General features: G+C 57.7%; 1 protein-coding gene and 1 long non-coding RNA gene across 2 annotated transcripts in view; both read left to right on the forward strand.

The window, feature by feature from the left end:
• Positions 1 to 15,273, forward strand: part of NPHP4 (nephrocystin 4) — a 96,390-nt gene that overhangs the window by 52,463 nt on the left and 28,654 nt on the right. Inside the window, exons 12-17 of the mRNA XM_029945937.1 lie at positions 2,466 to 2,571; positions 7,144 to 7,293; positions 8,998 to 9,108; positions 10,600 to 10,736; positions 10,884 to 11,075; positions 11,474 to 11,661. Coding sequence (XP_029801797.1) covers positions 2,466 to 2,571; positions 7,144 to 7,293; positions 8,998 to 9,108; positions 10,600 to 10,736; positions 10,884 to 11,075; positions 11,474 to 11,661 — 884 coding nt within the window. The remainder of the gene's footprint in view (positions 1 to 2,465; positions 2,572 to 7,143; positions 7,294 to 8,997; positions 9,109 to 10,599; positions 10,737 to 10,883; positions 11,076 to 11,473; positions 11,662 to 15,273) is intronic.
• LOC115298446 lies at positions 12,119 to 13,524 on the forward strand. The gene is made up of 2 exons (XR_003911751.1): positions 12,119 to 12,658; positions 13,102 to 13,524. It is a non-coding gene; the product is annotated as an uncharacterized LOC115298446 (long non-coding RNA).

Genomic DNA, 15,273 nt, shown 5'->3' on the forward strand with positions numbered 1-15,273 from the left:
TGCGTGGAGCTGGGATTTAAACCCAGTCTGCTGTTCCCGCCCCTTCCCAGAACGTGCCGGTGATGGCTTTTTTGCTTGGAGTCCGTGGAGACTCCTGGATTTCCCAGTTTGAAGTTTTCATCCCTTTTGGAAAACTTGTGACCATTTTTTCTTCAAATATTTTCTCCGGTTTCCGTTCTCTCTCCGCCTCCTCTGCGGCCCCCGTCGCACGCTCACTCACTCTTCCGCAGCGCTGAATGCTGTTCACTCCGGCCGGGGTATTTTTTGTCACAGACGCTGTCGTTTTCGTGCTTGGGGCTGTTTCACATCTTCCCGGGCTTGACGGGACACGTTCAGCGTTGCCTGTAGCTTTCTGAGCACGCGAAATGTACTTATGACTACTTTAATATCCTTGTTTGCTAATTCCGAAACTCACCCTCAGTTCTGGCTCAGTTCTGATTGGTTAATTTTCATTCTAGCTTGGGTTCTATTTTCCAGCTTCGCTGCAGTCATTTTTCTTTCCTGGATTACAGATACTGTGACTTTTCTTTTGTGGAGTCCTAAATGCTTTTGTATTTGGTAAATGCCTTTGAGCTTTGGGAACAGATCCTTTTGGATCTTACCCTTCAGCTTTGCTAGATGAGACTAGGTCTGCTTCGAGTCCAGGGCTCATCATTCCTGCTCTCCCGAACATCCCCCTGATTACAAGGTTTACCAGTCTGGCCTGTGGAATGGGCCTGTTTCTGGCCCCGTGTGAGCAGCGGGTCCTGGTCAGGTGGTTCTTTCCCCAGCAGTGGGTACTTTCCTGAGCAGTAACCTACTGAGTTCTGGAGGGGACCCTCTGTAAATGACCCGGGCTCGCTCTCTGTGCACCTGTCCTGTCTGACATTTGGCTGGAAACTCCAGCTTCCTCGGTCTTCTGGGCCCCTCAGCTCTGTCTTCTCCATCAGGGCTCCACTGTGTCCCGTCTCCCTGCACCGTGACCTGCAGACTCAGTGATGGCAGGGATCACTTTCTTTGTTTCCTGTCCCTGGATTCCAACATCTTGAACCCTGTTGTTTTATGTATTTGGTCAGTTTTTAAAAATTGGTTGCAGATGGGAGGGTTTGTTTACTCCATCTTGGCCAGGAGTAGAAGTCTCTGCCTGCTGTTCTAGGTTTCTAGGCTGTTGAAATTCCCCAAGGCTGAGAGTCGAGTGGTTTTGCAAGTTTTCCCGGCTGCTCTGCGCTCCTGTGATTCGTTGGTCATGCGTGTGTTTCCATGACTTGGAGCCTGGTTCGTGCGCTCTGCTGGAAGGTATCTCCCTTGGGCCTCGCGTGGTCAGGAACGGTCGAAGCTGTTTTGGGGAAGGAAAGAAGCTTCCCCTTCCTGCTTTGCAGACACTCCACAGAGTTATAGTAACTGAGCAGGGTGACGTCAGGGCAGAGATAGATACGAAGACACAATAAAAAGTGTGATGCGTGGACAAATGACAGATGAGTGCATTACTTTTACTGTTATCGTCATAACAAATTACCATAATGGAAAATGGCTTAAATCACCACGGACTTACTGTCTTACGGTTCTGGAGGCCGGAAGTCCAGACGGGGTCTCATGGGCTGGAGGTGAGGTCTCGGGGTGTGGGGGGTTCCTCCTGGACGCTCCGGGGCGGGATCTGCCTCCTTGCCTCTCCAGCCTCCTACGGCGACCCCCACAGTCTTTGGCCCCTTCCCCCTCTTTAAAGGCAACAATGTAGAGTTTCCAAATCTCTGTCTGACTCTGACCGTCCTGTCTCCCTGTCACTGACAAGGCTCGCTGTGATCGCACCGGGCCCATCCAGTCATCCAGGACGGTCCCCCCACATCAGCGGCCATGATTCCTGGCAGGGGAGCCCCGGGGAGTAGGATGTGGGTATTTCCGGGGTGGGGGGGGCCTGACTCTACTGAAGAGGTGTGCGTCTTCAGTGTGGCCGTTGGTCCGACGCCAAGGACATCCTAGGAACCTGTCACGCGAGCGGCTGTGCGTGCTCCTCTGTCTCTTGCCCAGTAAAGCACTCAGCACGTGTTTGCAGAGCTGACGTGAGACCTGCTGCATCCTGGTGCTTGAGGGACGTCTGTCTGTCTGTCTGTCTGCCTCCCACACCTCGTCCCTTACCCTCAAGCTCTCTTCCTGTTGGCTTCCTTCCAGGAAGACTTTCTCCACGTAGTGACCCCGGGAGCTCTGAGGGTATCCTGGGCACAGGGGTCCCAGCAGAAAGAACCTCTGTCCACATGCCCCATAAAAGGCCCGACTGGAGCCGTCCCCTGCCTTATCCGCATGGCTAGGGCCGGGAGGGGCTGTTCCCCAGCCGGCAGCCATGGGTGCTGCTCTCAGGAGAGAGTGTGGAGTCAGGGTGACACTGGAAGACATGTCACCCATGGGTCCGAGTCACAGCTCGATCCCTGGCACTCTGCCGCTTCTGCCGAGTGGTGGCATCCCACTTTGGCCAGCGCTTCCTGCGTTTCCAGGTGTTCCAACGAGCAGCGACCCGCAGTCCTGCCCCTCTCGCGCTGGCCTGTCTCCCGGGAGCCTGGGCTCTCCAGCTCTCCTCGAATTGCCAGGGATGTCGTGGAGGTTCAGGAGGAAGGGGACCCCTCCCCACAGAAACCACTCGCTTGGGGCTCGAGGTGATCCTGTTACCAGTGGGACAGACGTCTCTCTGGATGACTGCAGTGTATGCACCCTCCGAGTTCTTCACTGGGAAAATTACTGTTACATCTGTGGCAGACAGATTGCTGGAAGGATCCGGATCTAGTTCAGACGTGTGGTGGCGGCGTTTTCTACCCTCCAGCACCATCGGGGGACTGGCAGGGCCGCCCGGGTGGAACCTGATTGCGTTTGGTTGATTTAACTTGGATTTATTGCTGCATTCATGTTACATTGATAGGATTGCCTTCATCCCGGATTCCAAGCGTTTGAAGACCTGGCCTCCCAGGACCGGACACAGAGACTTAAATATCACCCGTGTTTAACTGGTGATGGAGACGTTTCCTCCCTCGGTGTTTTACCAGCTTACGTGGCTGCTGGGAACCTTGACACGCGGCTGTCACGTTAAGCGGGGGCTCTGGCTCTCTGTTACGAATGATCTTTCTTGTGTTCCCAGGAGAATTGCGAGGCAGGAGAGCCCCCCCCACTCCGGGAGCCAGTGCACGGAGCCACTAGAGGGCGCTCACTCTTGGTGTTTGGGACTTGGAATTTCCCTGACCCAGATTTTGCTTCTGAATGTTTTGGCGGCGTCAGAATGTGCGGGTGTTTGCTTCACAGGTCTGGAAACAGCCGTGTAACCTGTCCTTACGGCGTTTCCCAGAGTCCCCTGGGCTGGGTTCTTGCCATGGTTGTGACCTTTTGTGTGTCAGCGCTGCGGGGACGTCCTCTCTGACAGGCGGCTCCCTGCCCCGGGTCGCGGCACCAGGCGGTCATTCAGGAGGGGGCGTCCGAGCCATCTGGCGGGAGTGACATCAACGAGCGGGTTTACAGGGATCCCAGGGCATGCACTCTGGCGGAGGGCGTTAGCAGGTGGCTCCGAGCGGAGGCCTTAGGTCACTGCAGTGGCCAGCCCTTGGCCCGACCCTGGCCTCGGGCTCTGGGTGCCCCGCGGCATCGCCCACTCCTCTGGGGCCTGGTCAGGGCACTCGTGCACCGCCAGCAGCAGGATGCACAGACCTCAGACGTGACACCTTTGTAGTGACGCTCCCTGGTCAGCGCCTGGAGCATGTGTCTTTTCCCGTGTCCTCTGTGCTCAGGGGACACCTGGGTGTGGGCGTCTTACCAGGTAGGTCTAGGGGCCACTGCCCAGCGCTCGGGTGCGGCGGGACCCTGGGTGCGGACTTAGTGGCATTCTGGTGGCTGCTGGCGCAGGCAGGGCCCCGGGACCCCCGGCTGTGCTTGGGTGCGTGTCCCTCGCTGTCCCTGACGGCCCAGCCTGCCTGAGCCACGGCCGCAGCTGTGGGGGGGAGGCTTGCGCCGCCCGGCCCCTCCCCCGCCGCACCCCCAGCCGTGCTGGGCCTCCCAGGTCTGCCCCTCGGCTGCCTGCGCCCTGGGTTCCCTCAGCACCAGGCCCGCAGCTGCCCCGTCTCCGAGCTGGCTGTCCCTAACTCTGCGCAGTTTGCTCATCGTCCCCATTTCCTGTGGGTAGAGCCCCAGGGAGAGGATGCCTGCTTAACCCCAGATAATTGGGAACAGGGGCCTGTCAGATGGGTTTGCCGTGTGCATTCGTGGTCTGACGAGCCATCAGATACGGAGGGGCCCTTCGTTTTTAAGGCCCAGTGAGGAAGTCTGATTTTCTAGGTCTGTCTTTAAATCACGGTGATGCTGTCTTCAGCAGTGCTGACCCCTTCCTTGGCTGAGCTTTTGGTGCCGGCTGTGCCCCTGGTCCTGTAACAGTGCCAGACCCCCCACCCGCCGCCCCCCGTCTGAAACCTGAGCTGGTGAACGACTGACCCCCAGCTGGACAGAGGGGGCTTGTCCCCCTGGACAGCGCCCTCCTCCATGCACACTCCTCATGAGGCCCGCCTGGTGACTCCTTCCTCACTTTCCCCCGAGAACGCACAGCAGTTCAAGAAAGCATTCCCAGGAGGACAGCTTGCATTTGGGGACAAAGGGCTTCGGCGGCACCTGCTACCCGGGACGGGCCCCCCAGCGTTTGCGGAGAGGCCTCTGCTCCCTCCAGCCTGGATGATGTCTCCACGGACACCTCTTCTTCCGCTGACCTGTGCACTTGTTCGCATAACTTTCCGTGACCCCTGCCCAGCCCCCTCGGCAGAGCCACGGTCTGTGGAGCGTGACGTGTCAGGTTTGCGTGATCCTGCGCCCATCCTCCCGGCAGACAAGGCGCCAGGACGCAGGGCTTTGTGTGACCCAGGGGCCGGTGTCCACAGTTCTTCTAGAAGCCCACAGAGGGGCAGCTTGAGCAGTTAGGCTTCTGTTGACAGTGATTTTCGGTGAGCCGGAGGCTAACTGGGGAGTGACAGGGTGTCAGGAGAATGCCTCCTCAGACAGGTGGCTGGCCCGCTGTAGCAGGTGTGAGTCTGTCCTTGGTCTCAGGCGGCGGGTGGGCACGCTGTCCCCACAGCACGGAGCCCTGGTGGCGGGGAGACCACCCGTGGAGTCCCTTCCCGCTGTCCTCTGTGCCGGCCTGAGGCCGAGATGCGCCGCCCAGAGTGCTTGCGGGGCGCTCGGTCCTCCCGGCGTTTCCGTGTTCTTCCAGTGTTGCTGGTGTTGCTCCGGGAAGGGGTGTGTGCAGGCGAGGCTCCGGGGCCTGCAGCTGCTGTCCGGTGGTGTCTCCGGCCTCGGGCCGTCCTGCCTCCCTGCCCGTGGTCGTCGGTTCACCTGGAGCATTTCGGGTTCTCAGAGATGCAAAGTCACACCTCGTAATGATCATTACATTTTAGGTTCTTTTTTTTTTTTTTAAGTTTATTTTGAGAAAGAGAGAGAAAGTAGGGGAGGGGCAGAGTGAGAGAGGCAGAGAGAATCCCAGGCAGGCTCCATGCTCAGTGCGGAGCCCAGCTCGGGGCTGGAACTCACCAACTATAAGATCAGGACCTGAGCTGAAATCAAGAATTGGACACTTAACCAACTGAGCCACCCAGGCGCCCTGAAGTTCTTTTTAATTCCACCAATGACCGTGAATACGCACACTTACTCTCGCGCGTCAAGGGGGACGTGGCAGCCCCTTGCCCCTGCACTACCCCCCCCTCCCCCCCCCCCCCCCCCCCCCCCCCGCCCCCATTGTTGCCAGGCTGTACACGTAACCGTGGCCGCTCTTCCCTCCGCGTGTCCGTGTTGGGAGCACGTGGCTCTTTCCGACGCTCTGTCGCCGCACACATGCTGCCCGGCGGCCCCGGGCCCCGCCGAGCCCTGCACTGGATGGAGCTCAGGTGTCCCAGCCGGGGCATCCTGGTGGCCTTGGGGAGCCTCTGGGAGGACACGGCGTTCTCTGCGGCTGGTGGTGCTTTCGTTTGGGAAGCAACTTAGCCAGCGGTCACCAGGCAGGGCAGTGGAACAGAAAGCCCTGGAGCTGGGTGTTCGTGGTTTTGGAGTGTTTTTGCTCAGGCCTCGCCCCACTGGGCGTCCGGCCTTGGTGTCACCAGGGGGTATCATTTTAATCTGCCGCCTCTCTTGTGCTGATCTGTTCTCTAGGAAGATAAGATTGCATACATTCCGATGTAAAGAATTATGAGAAATCTACCGCCCGGCACCCAGCTTGGAGAACTTAGGTGGACAGGGGAGCGGGGGCAGGGCGGGGGGAGGCTTGGACGGCAGGCTCCGGTTTCTCTGAGCAGAGCGAGCTGTTTCCTGCAGTTTTATCCTTGTTGCTAAAGTCAGTGGGGCTTTCCGGAGTCCCCCTTCTGGGTGGGACACGGCAGGACTTGGTGGCTGGGCAGTTCGGGGAGGAGGGTGGCCGGAGCAGGGCAGAGGTGTGCGGGCTCCTCACCTCCTCATCTCCTGGGAGGCCCAGCTTGATGGGTGACTTGCCATGAGTGCGTTTCGGGTGCTGAAGTTCCTCGGACTAGAGTGTTTCTAAGTTCCCGGAAAGCATCCGCCTTGGCCTGTTAGGAGGGGGCAGGTGGGCCCATGGGCGGGTGGGTCCATGGGCAAGTGGGCCGGTGGGCCCGTGGGCCCCTGACAGGGGTGCCCTCTGGACTCCTGAGGTGGGTGCAGCTCGGAGCCTGTGGGAACCTGCCGTGAACTCCCCGAGGTCAAAGGACACATGTAGCCCCTTGTTCTGGGGGCCTCAGAAAGGCCTGGCCTCTGCCCTCCTGGTCCCACCACATCCACGCCTGGAGTGAGCAGTCATCAGCGGGGCTGGGAGACAGGAAAAGCAGGGTGCAGTCACTTGCGTCTGTTTAGAAGTTCTTACTTAACACAGTGTCATGTCCGCCCCAGACGGGGAGATGCCAGGCCCCCTGACACGGGACCCCAGCTCTTTGAAGTCAGGGGAGTGTGAGCGGGGGGAAGATGGAAATACCCAGGGCAGGCACACAAGGACTTTCATGGTCGCGAAGCCCACCCTTGGTGAGACCACACGGTCAGAGAGCGTGAGGCCCATTCGCTCCTCCATCACCCGGAGAGCCGTCCCCACTCTGGCCCACGCCCCAGTCTCTCGGAACTGCTGGGCCCCTGCCCTGCCCCGTTCCCACTGCCCAGCACTGCTGGCGGCACACAGCGGCGGGCAGACGGTCGGGCCCTGGCCAACTTGGGCTCCCGCCTCACCTCCATCTGCTTCCCCCGCCAGGCCTGCCAGCGCCGCCAGCCCAGGGGCACGCTGCCCTCCAGGACTCGCCCGTGGGACCCGGGGTAAGTCCAGGCCCAAGAAGCCTGCTTCAGAATTCCAGAATCGGCTATTTAAAGTCTCCAGGGGCAGGACATTTCTCTCCATCTTGAAGAACAGCAGTGTCCTGTTGGTTTGGCTGAGGCTGGGGGGGGAGGGGCCGAGGGGCCGAGTCCCACCCTGCCCCTGGCCCCGCCCCACCAGTGTTATTAGTGATTTTCCAGTGGGTCATCAAAGGCACATTTCAATACTTTGAAAAATGATGTATTCTCCCCGGCAGCCATGTCTAATGGCTCAGAGTTCTCTGGGCCTGAACAGCCTTTGTGGTTTTTCTGAGGCCTCACAATGTGGTCTCCGTCTCCTTCCCCCATTGTCTCTGCCAAGAGACGGTGCCTGGCGGTGCCCCGTGTCCCGGGCAGCGAGGTCGCGGCTGCCCCGGCTCCAGTCAGGCCCCCAGGCTGAGCAGCTGGGGCTGGTGGAGACAGGCCGGGGTCTGCGCTCAGGCGGCAGGCCGCTCTGTGTTGGAGGGTCTCCTGCACGGGCAGAGAGGCTGGGGTGCCGCTGGCCCCGGAAAGCCAGGTGCTGTGGACTCGCCCGAGGTCCGGCTGCACCGCCGTGTCCCGGGTCAGACCTGGCTTGTCTTCCAGCCATGTCGTCTGTCAGCAGCACCCTCTAAACTGACTTTCTGGAAAAGTCGACTAATTCGGTATCAGGCTGTCCCACGGGCTTCCCTGCTGGCCGGTTCAGGCATTTTCCTTCCAGAAGTTTCCACATCACCCTAGATATTCAGGGCACCCAGGACAGCGCTGCCTGCTTCCATGGGCAGGAGAGGCTCTGAGGGGAACTAAACAGACCCTGCGGCTCTTCTCTGCCCCCTGGGGATGCTCTGGGGCCTCCCAGCGCCACACGCCCCCACTTGGTCGTGTGCCTTCACCATCTCTTCGTATGTCTGGTCCTTCGGTGCCAGCACCTTGTCGGACCAGCTGTCGCTGTGCGTTAGAGAGTCCAGGATTTGAGAGGCGGGCCCCTGGCGGAGTGTGGGCCCCCCTCACAGCTGCACTCCCCTTCGGAACACCTGTGATGTTTGTGGAAGGCTGGCCACATGCCACGCTCCCTGCCCACCCCACCACGAGTTCTTGCTTTGTTCCCATGCGGTCCTGTGACTTAGGTACTCTCTTCACCCCCATTGTACAGATGAGGACACCGAGGTAAAAAAAAAAATAAGCGGTGACTTACCCACGGTTACACAGTCTTAGTGACGACGTGGGGCCTCCATCCCAGTGCCTGTCCCCAGAGCCCGCCGAGGCTGCCGTTACCGTCGGTGCCCTAGCAGGAGGCTCACGCCATGGGAACACGGGTGCTGGGAGCTGGAAGGGCCTTGGAGCCGTCCAGCCCTTGGCTGCAGGTGAAACCCGACAGGCTCAGAGACCCGTCGCCCCGCAGCCCAGAGCGGCCCCCCCCCCCAACCCCGGCCCTCCTCCTCTCCACTTGCTCTTCTGTGTCAGGGGTAGTTTGCATGCAGATGCGGCCCTCTGGTAACATGCCCGGCCTTGCACGTCCACAGCTGAACGATAGGAAATCAGGAGGGGTTCAGGCTCCAGAGCAGCCACGGAGCACGAGGCTGCACCCCCGCGGCCGTCTCTGCTGTGCTCAGTGGGTCTGTGCCGGCGGGGGCGGGGGCGCCGTGACGGCACGGGCTGGGGGGCTCACTCCACGCTTCCTCCCCTCAGTTGTCTCTCTCCCAGCTGGTGGCTTCCCCACAGTGTGCCCCCCGGCGCCGCTCCACTGCAGCCTCCTCCCTGCATCCCGACGGCGGCTCTGAGCCCTCCCCGGCCCAGGTGGTAAGTGCGCCCCCGTCCTCCTCCAGGGGTTGGCTCTGAACCCTGACCGCTGCTGAGGTCTCTGGCTTTGCCAGCTGTGCTCCTTGGTGAGGCGGCCGAGACTGTCTGGGGTCCGGGCATGGGGCTGGGGGGCGGGGTGGACGCGGCTTCACGTCCTTGCCACTATTCTGTCCTGCTGGCCCAGGAGCCTGTGGGGTGGGAGCTCCTCCTGCCACGGGGCTTGGTCAGGCTTCTGCCCCACCTGACAAGACAGAGTCAGGCCACCCTCAGATCTCTGTGCATGAGAGCCGAAGGGAAGTTTTCCTGCAGCTACAAATAGAGGCTGGTCTGAGCCTCCCACACCCGGACCCCCTCCTTGCTGCCAGCAGCCGAGGGGAAGCAGTGAGGCCCTCCGGCCGAGTTTCTGGCGCATTCCGGGCTGAGACAGGCCTGTGCTTCCTGACCTTGGGGAGTGCACGTGAAGTCTGCCTTCAGAAGCTGGCCGGCTCTCCTGCAAACCGCATCTCCGGTCTTACACTGGGAGTCTGTTGAGGAAGAATAGTGCCATCAAGTTACTTGTTTGAGCACACTCAGCACCGTGAAATGCCTCCTTCTAAAGTCTCCCCGGGGCGCATGTATTTACAAAGAGCCTGCATCTCTGAATAGTGACAGCTGAGACGTGTTAGAGTTCTCCCCGGTTTTGTGGCTCCTTCCGAACAGCAGGCGGGGGAGCAGGCTCCGACCCCCGGACAGCCTCTCCGTGTAGACACGCCTTCCACCCAGAGGGACGTGGAAGGTGGGAAAGGAGAGAATGACTAGAATTTGCAGGCAACGTGGGATGACAGGAAGGTCTGCGGGGGCTGGTACCGGTGCGCCTTGCGGTTTGAGGGGGGCCCATTTTCCTGTTCTACATGTGTGGCTGTTATGTTAGCTGACCTCAGACAGCCCACCTCTCCCGTGACACCTGTTCATAGACTTGATGCCACCTTTCTTGTTGCTTCCCAACGCACACAAATTACGAGATGCCTCGATAAGTTTGAATTTCAGATACACAGGGACTTTTTAGTGTCGGCTGGTCACGGTGCACACTTACATGTTACCGAGATTTTCATTCTTAAGTCTTTTTTTTTTTTTTTACATTTATTTATTTTTGAGAGACAGAGCGTGAACAGGGGAGGGGCAGAGAAAGAGGGAGACACAGAATTGGAAGCAGGCTTCAGGCTCTCAGCTAGCTGTTAGCACACAGCCCCATGCGGGTCTCGAACCCACGAACTGCGAGATCATGACCTGGGCCAGAGCCGGCCGCTCAACTGACCGAGCCGCCCAGGTGCCCCAGAGATCAGTCATTCTTTACCTGATGTTAAAAGGCAGCTGGGCCTCCGGTGTTTTCACTTGCTGAAGCTGACTGTCCGACAGAGGAGGCGGATGGCCCGTGAGCCCCCGTACCCCCGCGTCCTTGGTCGTTACAGGCTGGGGTCCTGGCTGGCCTCACCCGGCCCGCGTTTTGCTCAGCAGGGGCTCCCCTTGGAGGGCGGGATCTCCCATCTGGAAGCCGAGCTGAGCCAGGTGTCCTCGGTCCTGGGACACTTGCAGGAGCTGCCCTTCACGCCGGTGCACGTGCCCATCGTCGTGGGCGCCCAGGCCAGGAGGTGAGGCGCGGCTGTGGGAGGGCCCGGCACCCGCTGTGCGGTGAAGACGCACCCCGAGCGGCAGGTTTTCCCCGGAGATGCGGGCCCACGGGTGCTGCCTCTCCCTGGCTCTCCTGGAGGCCGGCCGTGACGGTCTTTCTGTTTCAGCTCTGGAAGTAAGCTCTCGCGAGCCTCAAGGGCGCTCCTGCAGGCCTCCGGCTTTCCCGAGATTCTGGACGCCAATAGGCAACCCGCCGAGGCTGTAAATCCCACAGATCCCGTGGAATTCAACCCCCAGAAGGAAGAATCAGATCGTCTACAAAGCAACGAAATAGTTCTGCAGTTCCTTGCCTTTAGCAGGTACATTCTTGCTTCTGTCTCTCGCTTCCCTGGTGCTGAACAAACGCGTCTGTGTGCCTCGGAGCTGGGAGCCTCTGCGCTCAGATCTTTCTAGATTAAGGAGTGCTGTCTGTTTTTATTTTCACCTGGCTACGACCCCACACAGCCATTTCTAAATGCCGTGGAACTTGCTTAGCATGATCTCCGGCGACTGAATGTGTCGTGTTGGCCGGTTCTTGTGTATTGGCGCAACTCCGCAGGCGGGCTCTCCAGCCGGGGCTGCAGTGGGCTGCTGCCTCTGGGCTCCCTGAGACCCCAGGGGAGCTGCTCACGGGGGCGGACCAGACAGCGTGTCGCTCTTGAAAGCCCAGGTCCCCTGCTTGGAGGCATGATTAATTCGGGGCTCTTATTGGATTCAGAGTGTCCCAGGAGAGCGGGGCAGCGCCGTGGCCCAAGACCGTGTATTTCACCTTCCAGTTCTACCGCTTCCCACCCGTGAGGACGCCGCTGTTGCAGCTGGTCAGGCCGGACGACGCCGGCAGGACGCACTCCGGGTCCCTGCTGCATCTCCTGGTTCTGGCCGACAGAGACGGTTCCTCCGGGGCCGGTAAGCGCACGTGCCTCTGGCGGGCGTGCCAAGCCCAGCACCGAGCCTTGTCTGCAAACTGTCTTCCTTACAGATGCCGCCTGACGAGTGTTTCCAGCACGCACGGAATGTGGAGGCCCGGTGCGGTGGACCCTCGCGGCCGCGCCCTCCCTCCCCGAGCCAGACCCCACAGTCTTCTGATCTCATCCGCAAATATTTCCGAGTCCTTTCTGAACACCGTAAACTCAGTATTATCCCACTTGAAATTAATAATCCCATAAGGCCATCAAATATTTGCTAAAGTTTTCCCAATAACTTCATACATTTTTTTTGAGGTTGAAGAAGGGTTGTTTTTGTTTTTTTGAGGATGATAACATTTTTAATGGTTTTTTCAGGTCAGGATCCCTGTACTCTGCGGTGGCTAGACTCTCACGTCTGTCTGTGGTTCCCCCCCCCCCCCCCGCCGCCGTCCCTGGTCTCTGTTTCATTTTATTGGTTGAAGTAGCCGTGTTGCTGGTCCCGCGGAGCTGCCCGCGGTCTGCGCTGGGGGTTTGCTTCCCAGCGGTGACATTGAGAGCGTCCCTCTCTGTCCCGTTTCCCGCACGTTGGGGTGAGACCTGTGGGCGTGGCCAAAGGCGTGTCTTTGTTGGGGTGAGACCTGTGGGCGTGGCCAGAGGCGTGTCTTTGTTGGGGTGAGACCTGTGGGCGTGGCCAGAGGCGTGTCTTTGTTGGGGTGAGACCTGTGGGTGTGGCCAGAGGCGTGTCTTTGTCGGGGTGAGGCCTGTGGGCGTGGCCAGAGGCGTGTCTTTGTCGGGGCAGGAGCTCTCCGGGGCGGGGCGAGCTCACCACCTCCTGCAGCCACCCGGAGCCGGGTCGCTTCTCTCTGTGCGGTGTAGGTGGCCGCGAGGTCTACTCTGACAGGCCGGCTCTCTTGCTCCGGGTTGAAGTGGCGGCATTCTTCTTCCGGAACCCCTCTTCACCCGTCGGCTGGAAGGCCTCCGGAGAGAAGCTTTCTGAGGTTCTGTTCACGTAGGAAAGGCAGAACAATGCTCAGTTCTCCCCTTTTATTTACGAATTTTCACAATAATTAGCCAGTGCCCTAGCATCCTTCCAGAGTGGGGCCGAAGGCTTTTGTTTCTGGTATCCTTATAGCCGGTGGATTTAAACTGCGGCGGATAGAGCAGATCAAAAATGTTTTTATTGATGGTCAGTTAGTTACCCCGCTTTGGTCAGTCACGCAGTAAGGGGCAGCTCTGGGAACCTGTGTCTCTTAAGTAGAAAGAGCAGGTGAAAAATGACATGTTAAAGTGCTAATCAAATGAAGGTAGTTTAAGGACATTAGCATCAGACAAAAGAGACCAAAGGAAATGCAGTGCTGGGGATAAAGAAGGCTATGAGACTTAATCAGGGGATTAGTCACTAGGAAAATAGCCCTGAATCTGTTAAACCTCCAACAAACAGCCTCAAAATATAGAAGAAGAATCGACAGACTTTATAAGCAGAAATCGACAAACCTGTGGTCATAGAAGATCGGACCGGCCTATGGCAGTGAGGTGACACGTCAGGCGGAAAATAATTGGGGAAATTATAAAAATACAGTCTGAGAAGATGGCCTCATAAAGCCCGCAGAACCGAGCACCCTGTGGATCTCCGGGAACCGATCGCTCACGTGCATGTGTGTGTGTTTTAGGCCATCATGCTGACACCGCCATGCCGGGTGGCTCGGGTCCGGTCCCGCGGGATAGCATTCTCTGACCGAACACCGCGGGCCGGAAATCAGCGTTCCCTCCCCGCAAAAGGCCCTGAACTGCGTTTTTTAAAAAAATTTTAACATATATTTTAAATTATTCTATAGGTTAATGAAGAAATAAAAATAGAAATGACTATTTTGCCTATATATTTTTAAATCTTTATTTATTTATTTTAGAGAGAGAGAGTGCAAGCGATAGGGGGGCAGAGAGAGGGAGACACAGAGTCGGAAGGAGCTCCAGGCTCTGAGCTGCCAGCACAGAGCCCGACACGGGGCTCGAACCCACAAACTGTGAGATCATGACCTGAGCCGAAGTTGGACGCTTAACCGACTGAGGCAACCCGGCACCCCTTTTTTCAAAATTTTAAATCATATTTTAAATTATTCTGTAGTTGATGAAGAAATAAAAATAGAAATGACTGCTTGGGTACTTATTTATTTTTAAGTGTTTCTTGATTTATTTCTGAGAGAGAACACAAGCGATAGCGGGCAGGGAGATCGGGAGACAGAGGATCTGAAGCGGGCTTAGAGTTCGGCGCCTGATGCGGGGCTTGAGCTCACAAACCATGAGACCATGGCCTGAGCCCAAGTGGGGTGCTTGGTCAGCTGAGCCCCCCAGGTGCTGCAGGAGAAATTGAACAGCTTTAAATGCTTGTGTTGGGAAAAGAGAAAGTATTTTTTAAAATGCTGATCTAATTGTTCAACTCATGAAGTTTGGGGGAAAACCAGAACAAATCCAGTAAAAGGGAGGGAGAGAGAGCAAAGCACGAATGCTTGGAAAACAGCAGAGGGGGTCAGCCAGATTGCTGGGCAGGAGGGGAGCAGGCAGCGGGCCCAAGGTCCGAATCCGTGGGGAGGGTCAGAGCTGCTGCGGCGTTGGTGGGTCACGGAGCCGGGCGTCTTGCTGGCGCTCCCTCCGTCCATGGGCTTTGCTGCGGCAGAGGTGGGGCTGTGCCCTCGCCCCCCGCTTGTCTGAGGCCCCTGGCATCCTGTCTCCCTGCAGGCAGATCTGAAAAGAGAGATTTGGGGGGTGCAGCTCAGGTCTGCTCCTTCTCCAAGACCCTCCAACAACCCGGGTTTCCCAGCCTTCCTGGGACCACTTCTGCTTCCCAAACCGACCGCCTTCCCTTAGCGCCTCCTCCCAGGAGCACTGGCGAGCGGTTTAGCTCATGTCCCCAGAAGGCTCCGAGTTGGACTAGGATAGTGCAGTGACTTCAGGGCTCCCGCGTCCCTGTTGCCGAGAACGCAGCATCCGTTCCGAGCCCCATCTGGCCGCGGAATCCCGGGCGGCTCTCGGGAGGTTCTGCCGTGAGGTCAGAGGGGCAGTGTTCAGGCCATTCCGTACGATGGGCTTGATTTGAATATAAACTCCTTTATCTTACGAATTTCTCAGAGACAAATTAGTTCACAAATTAAATTTCCTGGGGCGCGTGGGTGGCTCAGTGGGATAAGCGTGTGACTTTTGGTTTCCCCTCAGGTTGTGATCCCGCCGTTCATGAGTTCGAGCCCCCATCCGGCTCTGCTTAGACGGTGCAGAGCCTGCTTGAGATTCTGCCTCCTTCTCTCTCTGCTCCTCCCCCACTCGTGCAGTTTCACTCACAAAATAAAATAAAACTTAAAACATATTAAATTTCATTGCAAGTGGAGGTCCAAAGAAATTAAACCCCAAAACCAAATTTTGTCATTATGAATTAAAATTCGAAGCCCAGAATTGTTTTTTTCCCGTCATTAGATTTATTTTTTTTAATTTAATTTAATTTTTTTTACTTTATAAAGTTTCATATTTTTTTAACATATGCAATTATTTTCCATCATTTACAATACAGTAGTTACAATGACACTCCAAACAGAAAAGCAAAGTAAAAAATCAAAACACCAACTTC

This window comes from Suricata suricatta, chromosome 8 (genome assembly GCF_006229205.1).
Source record: "Suricata suricatta isolate VVHF042 chromosome 8, meerkat_22Aug2017_6uvM2_HiC, whole genome shotgun sequence".
NCBI lineage: Eukaryota > Metazoa > Chordata > Mammalia > Carnivora > Herpestidae > Suricata > Suricata suricatta.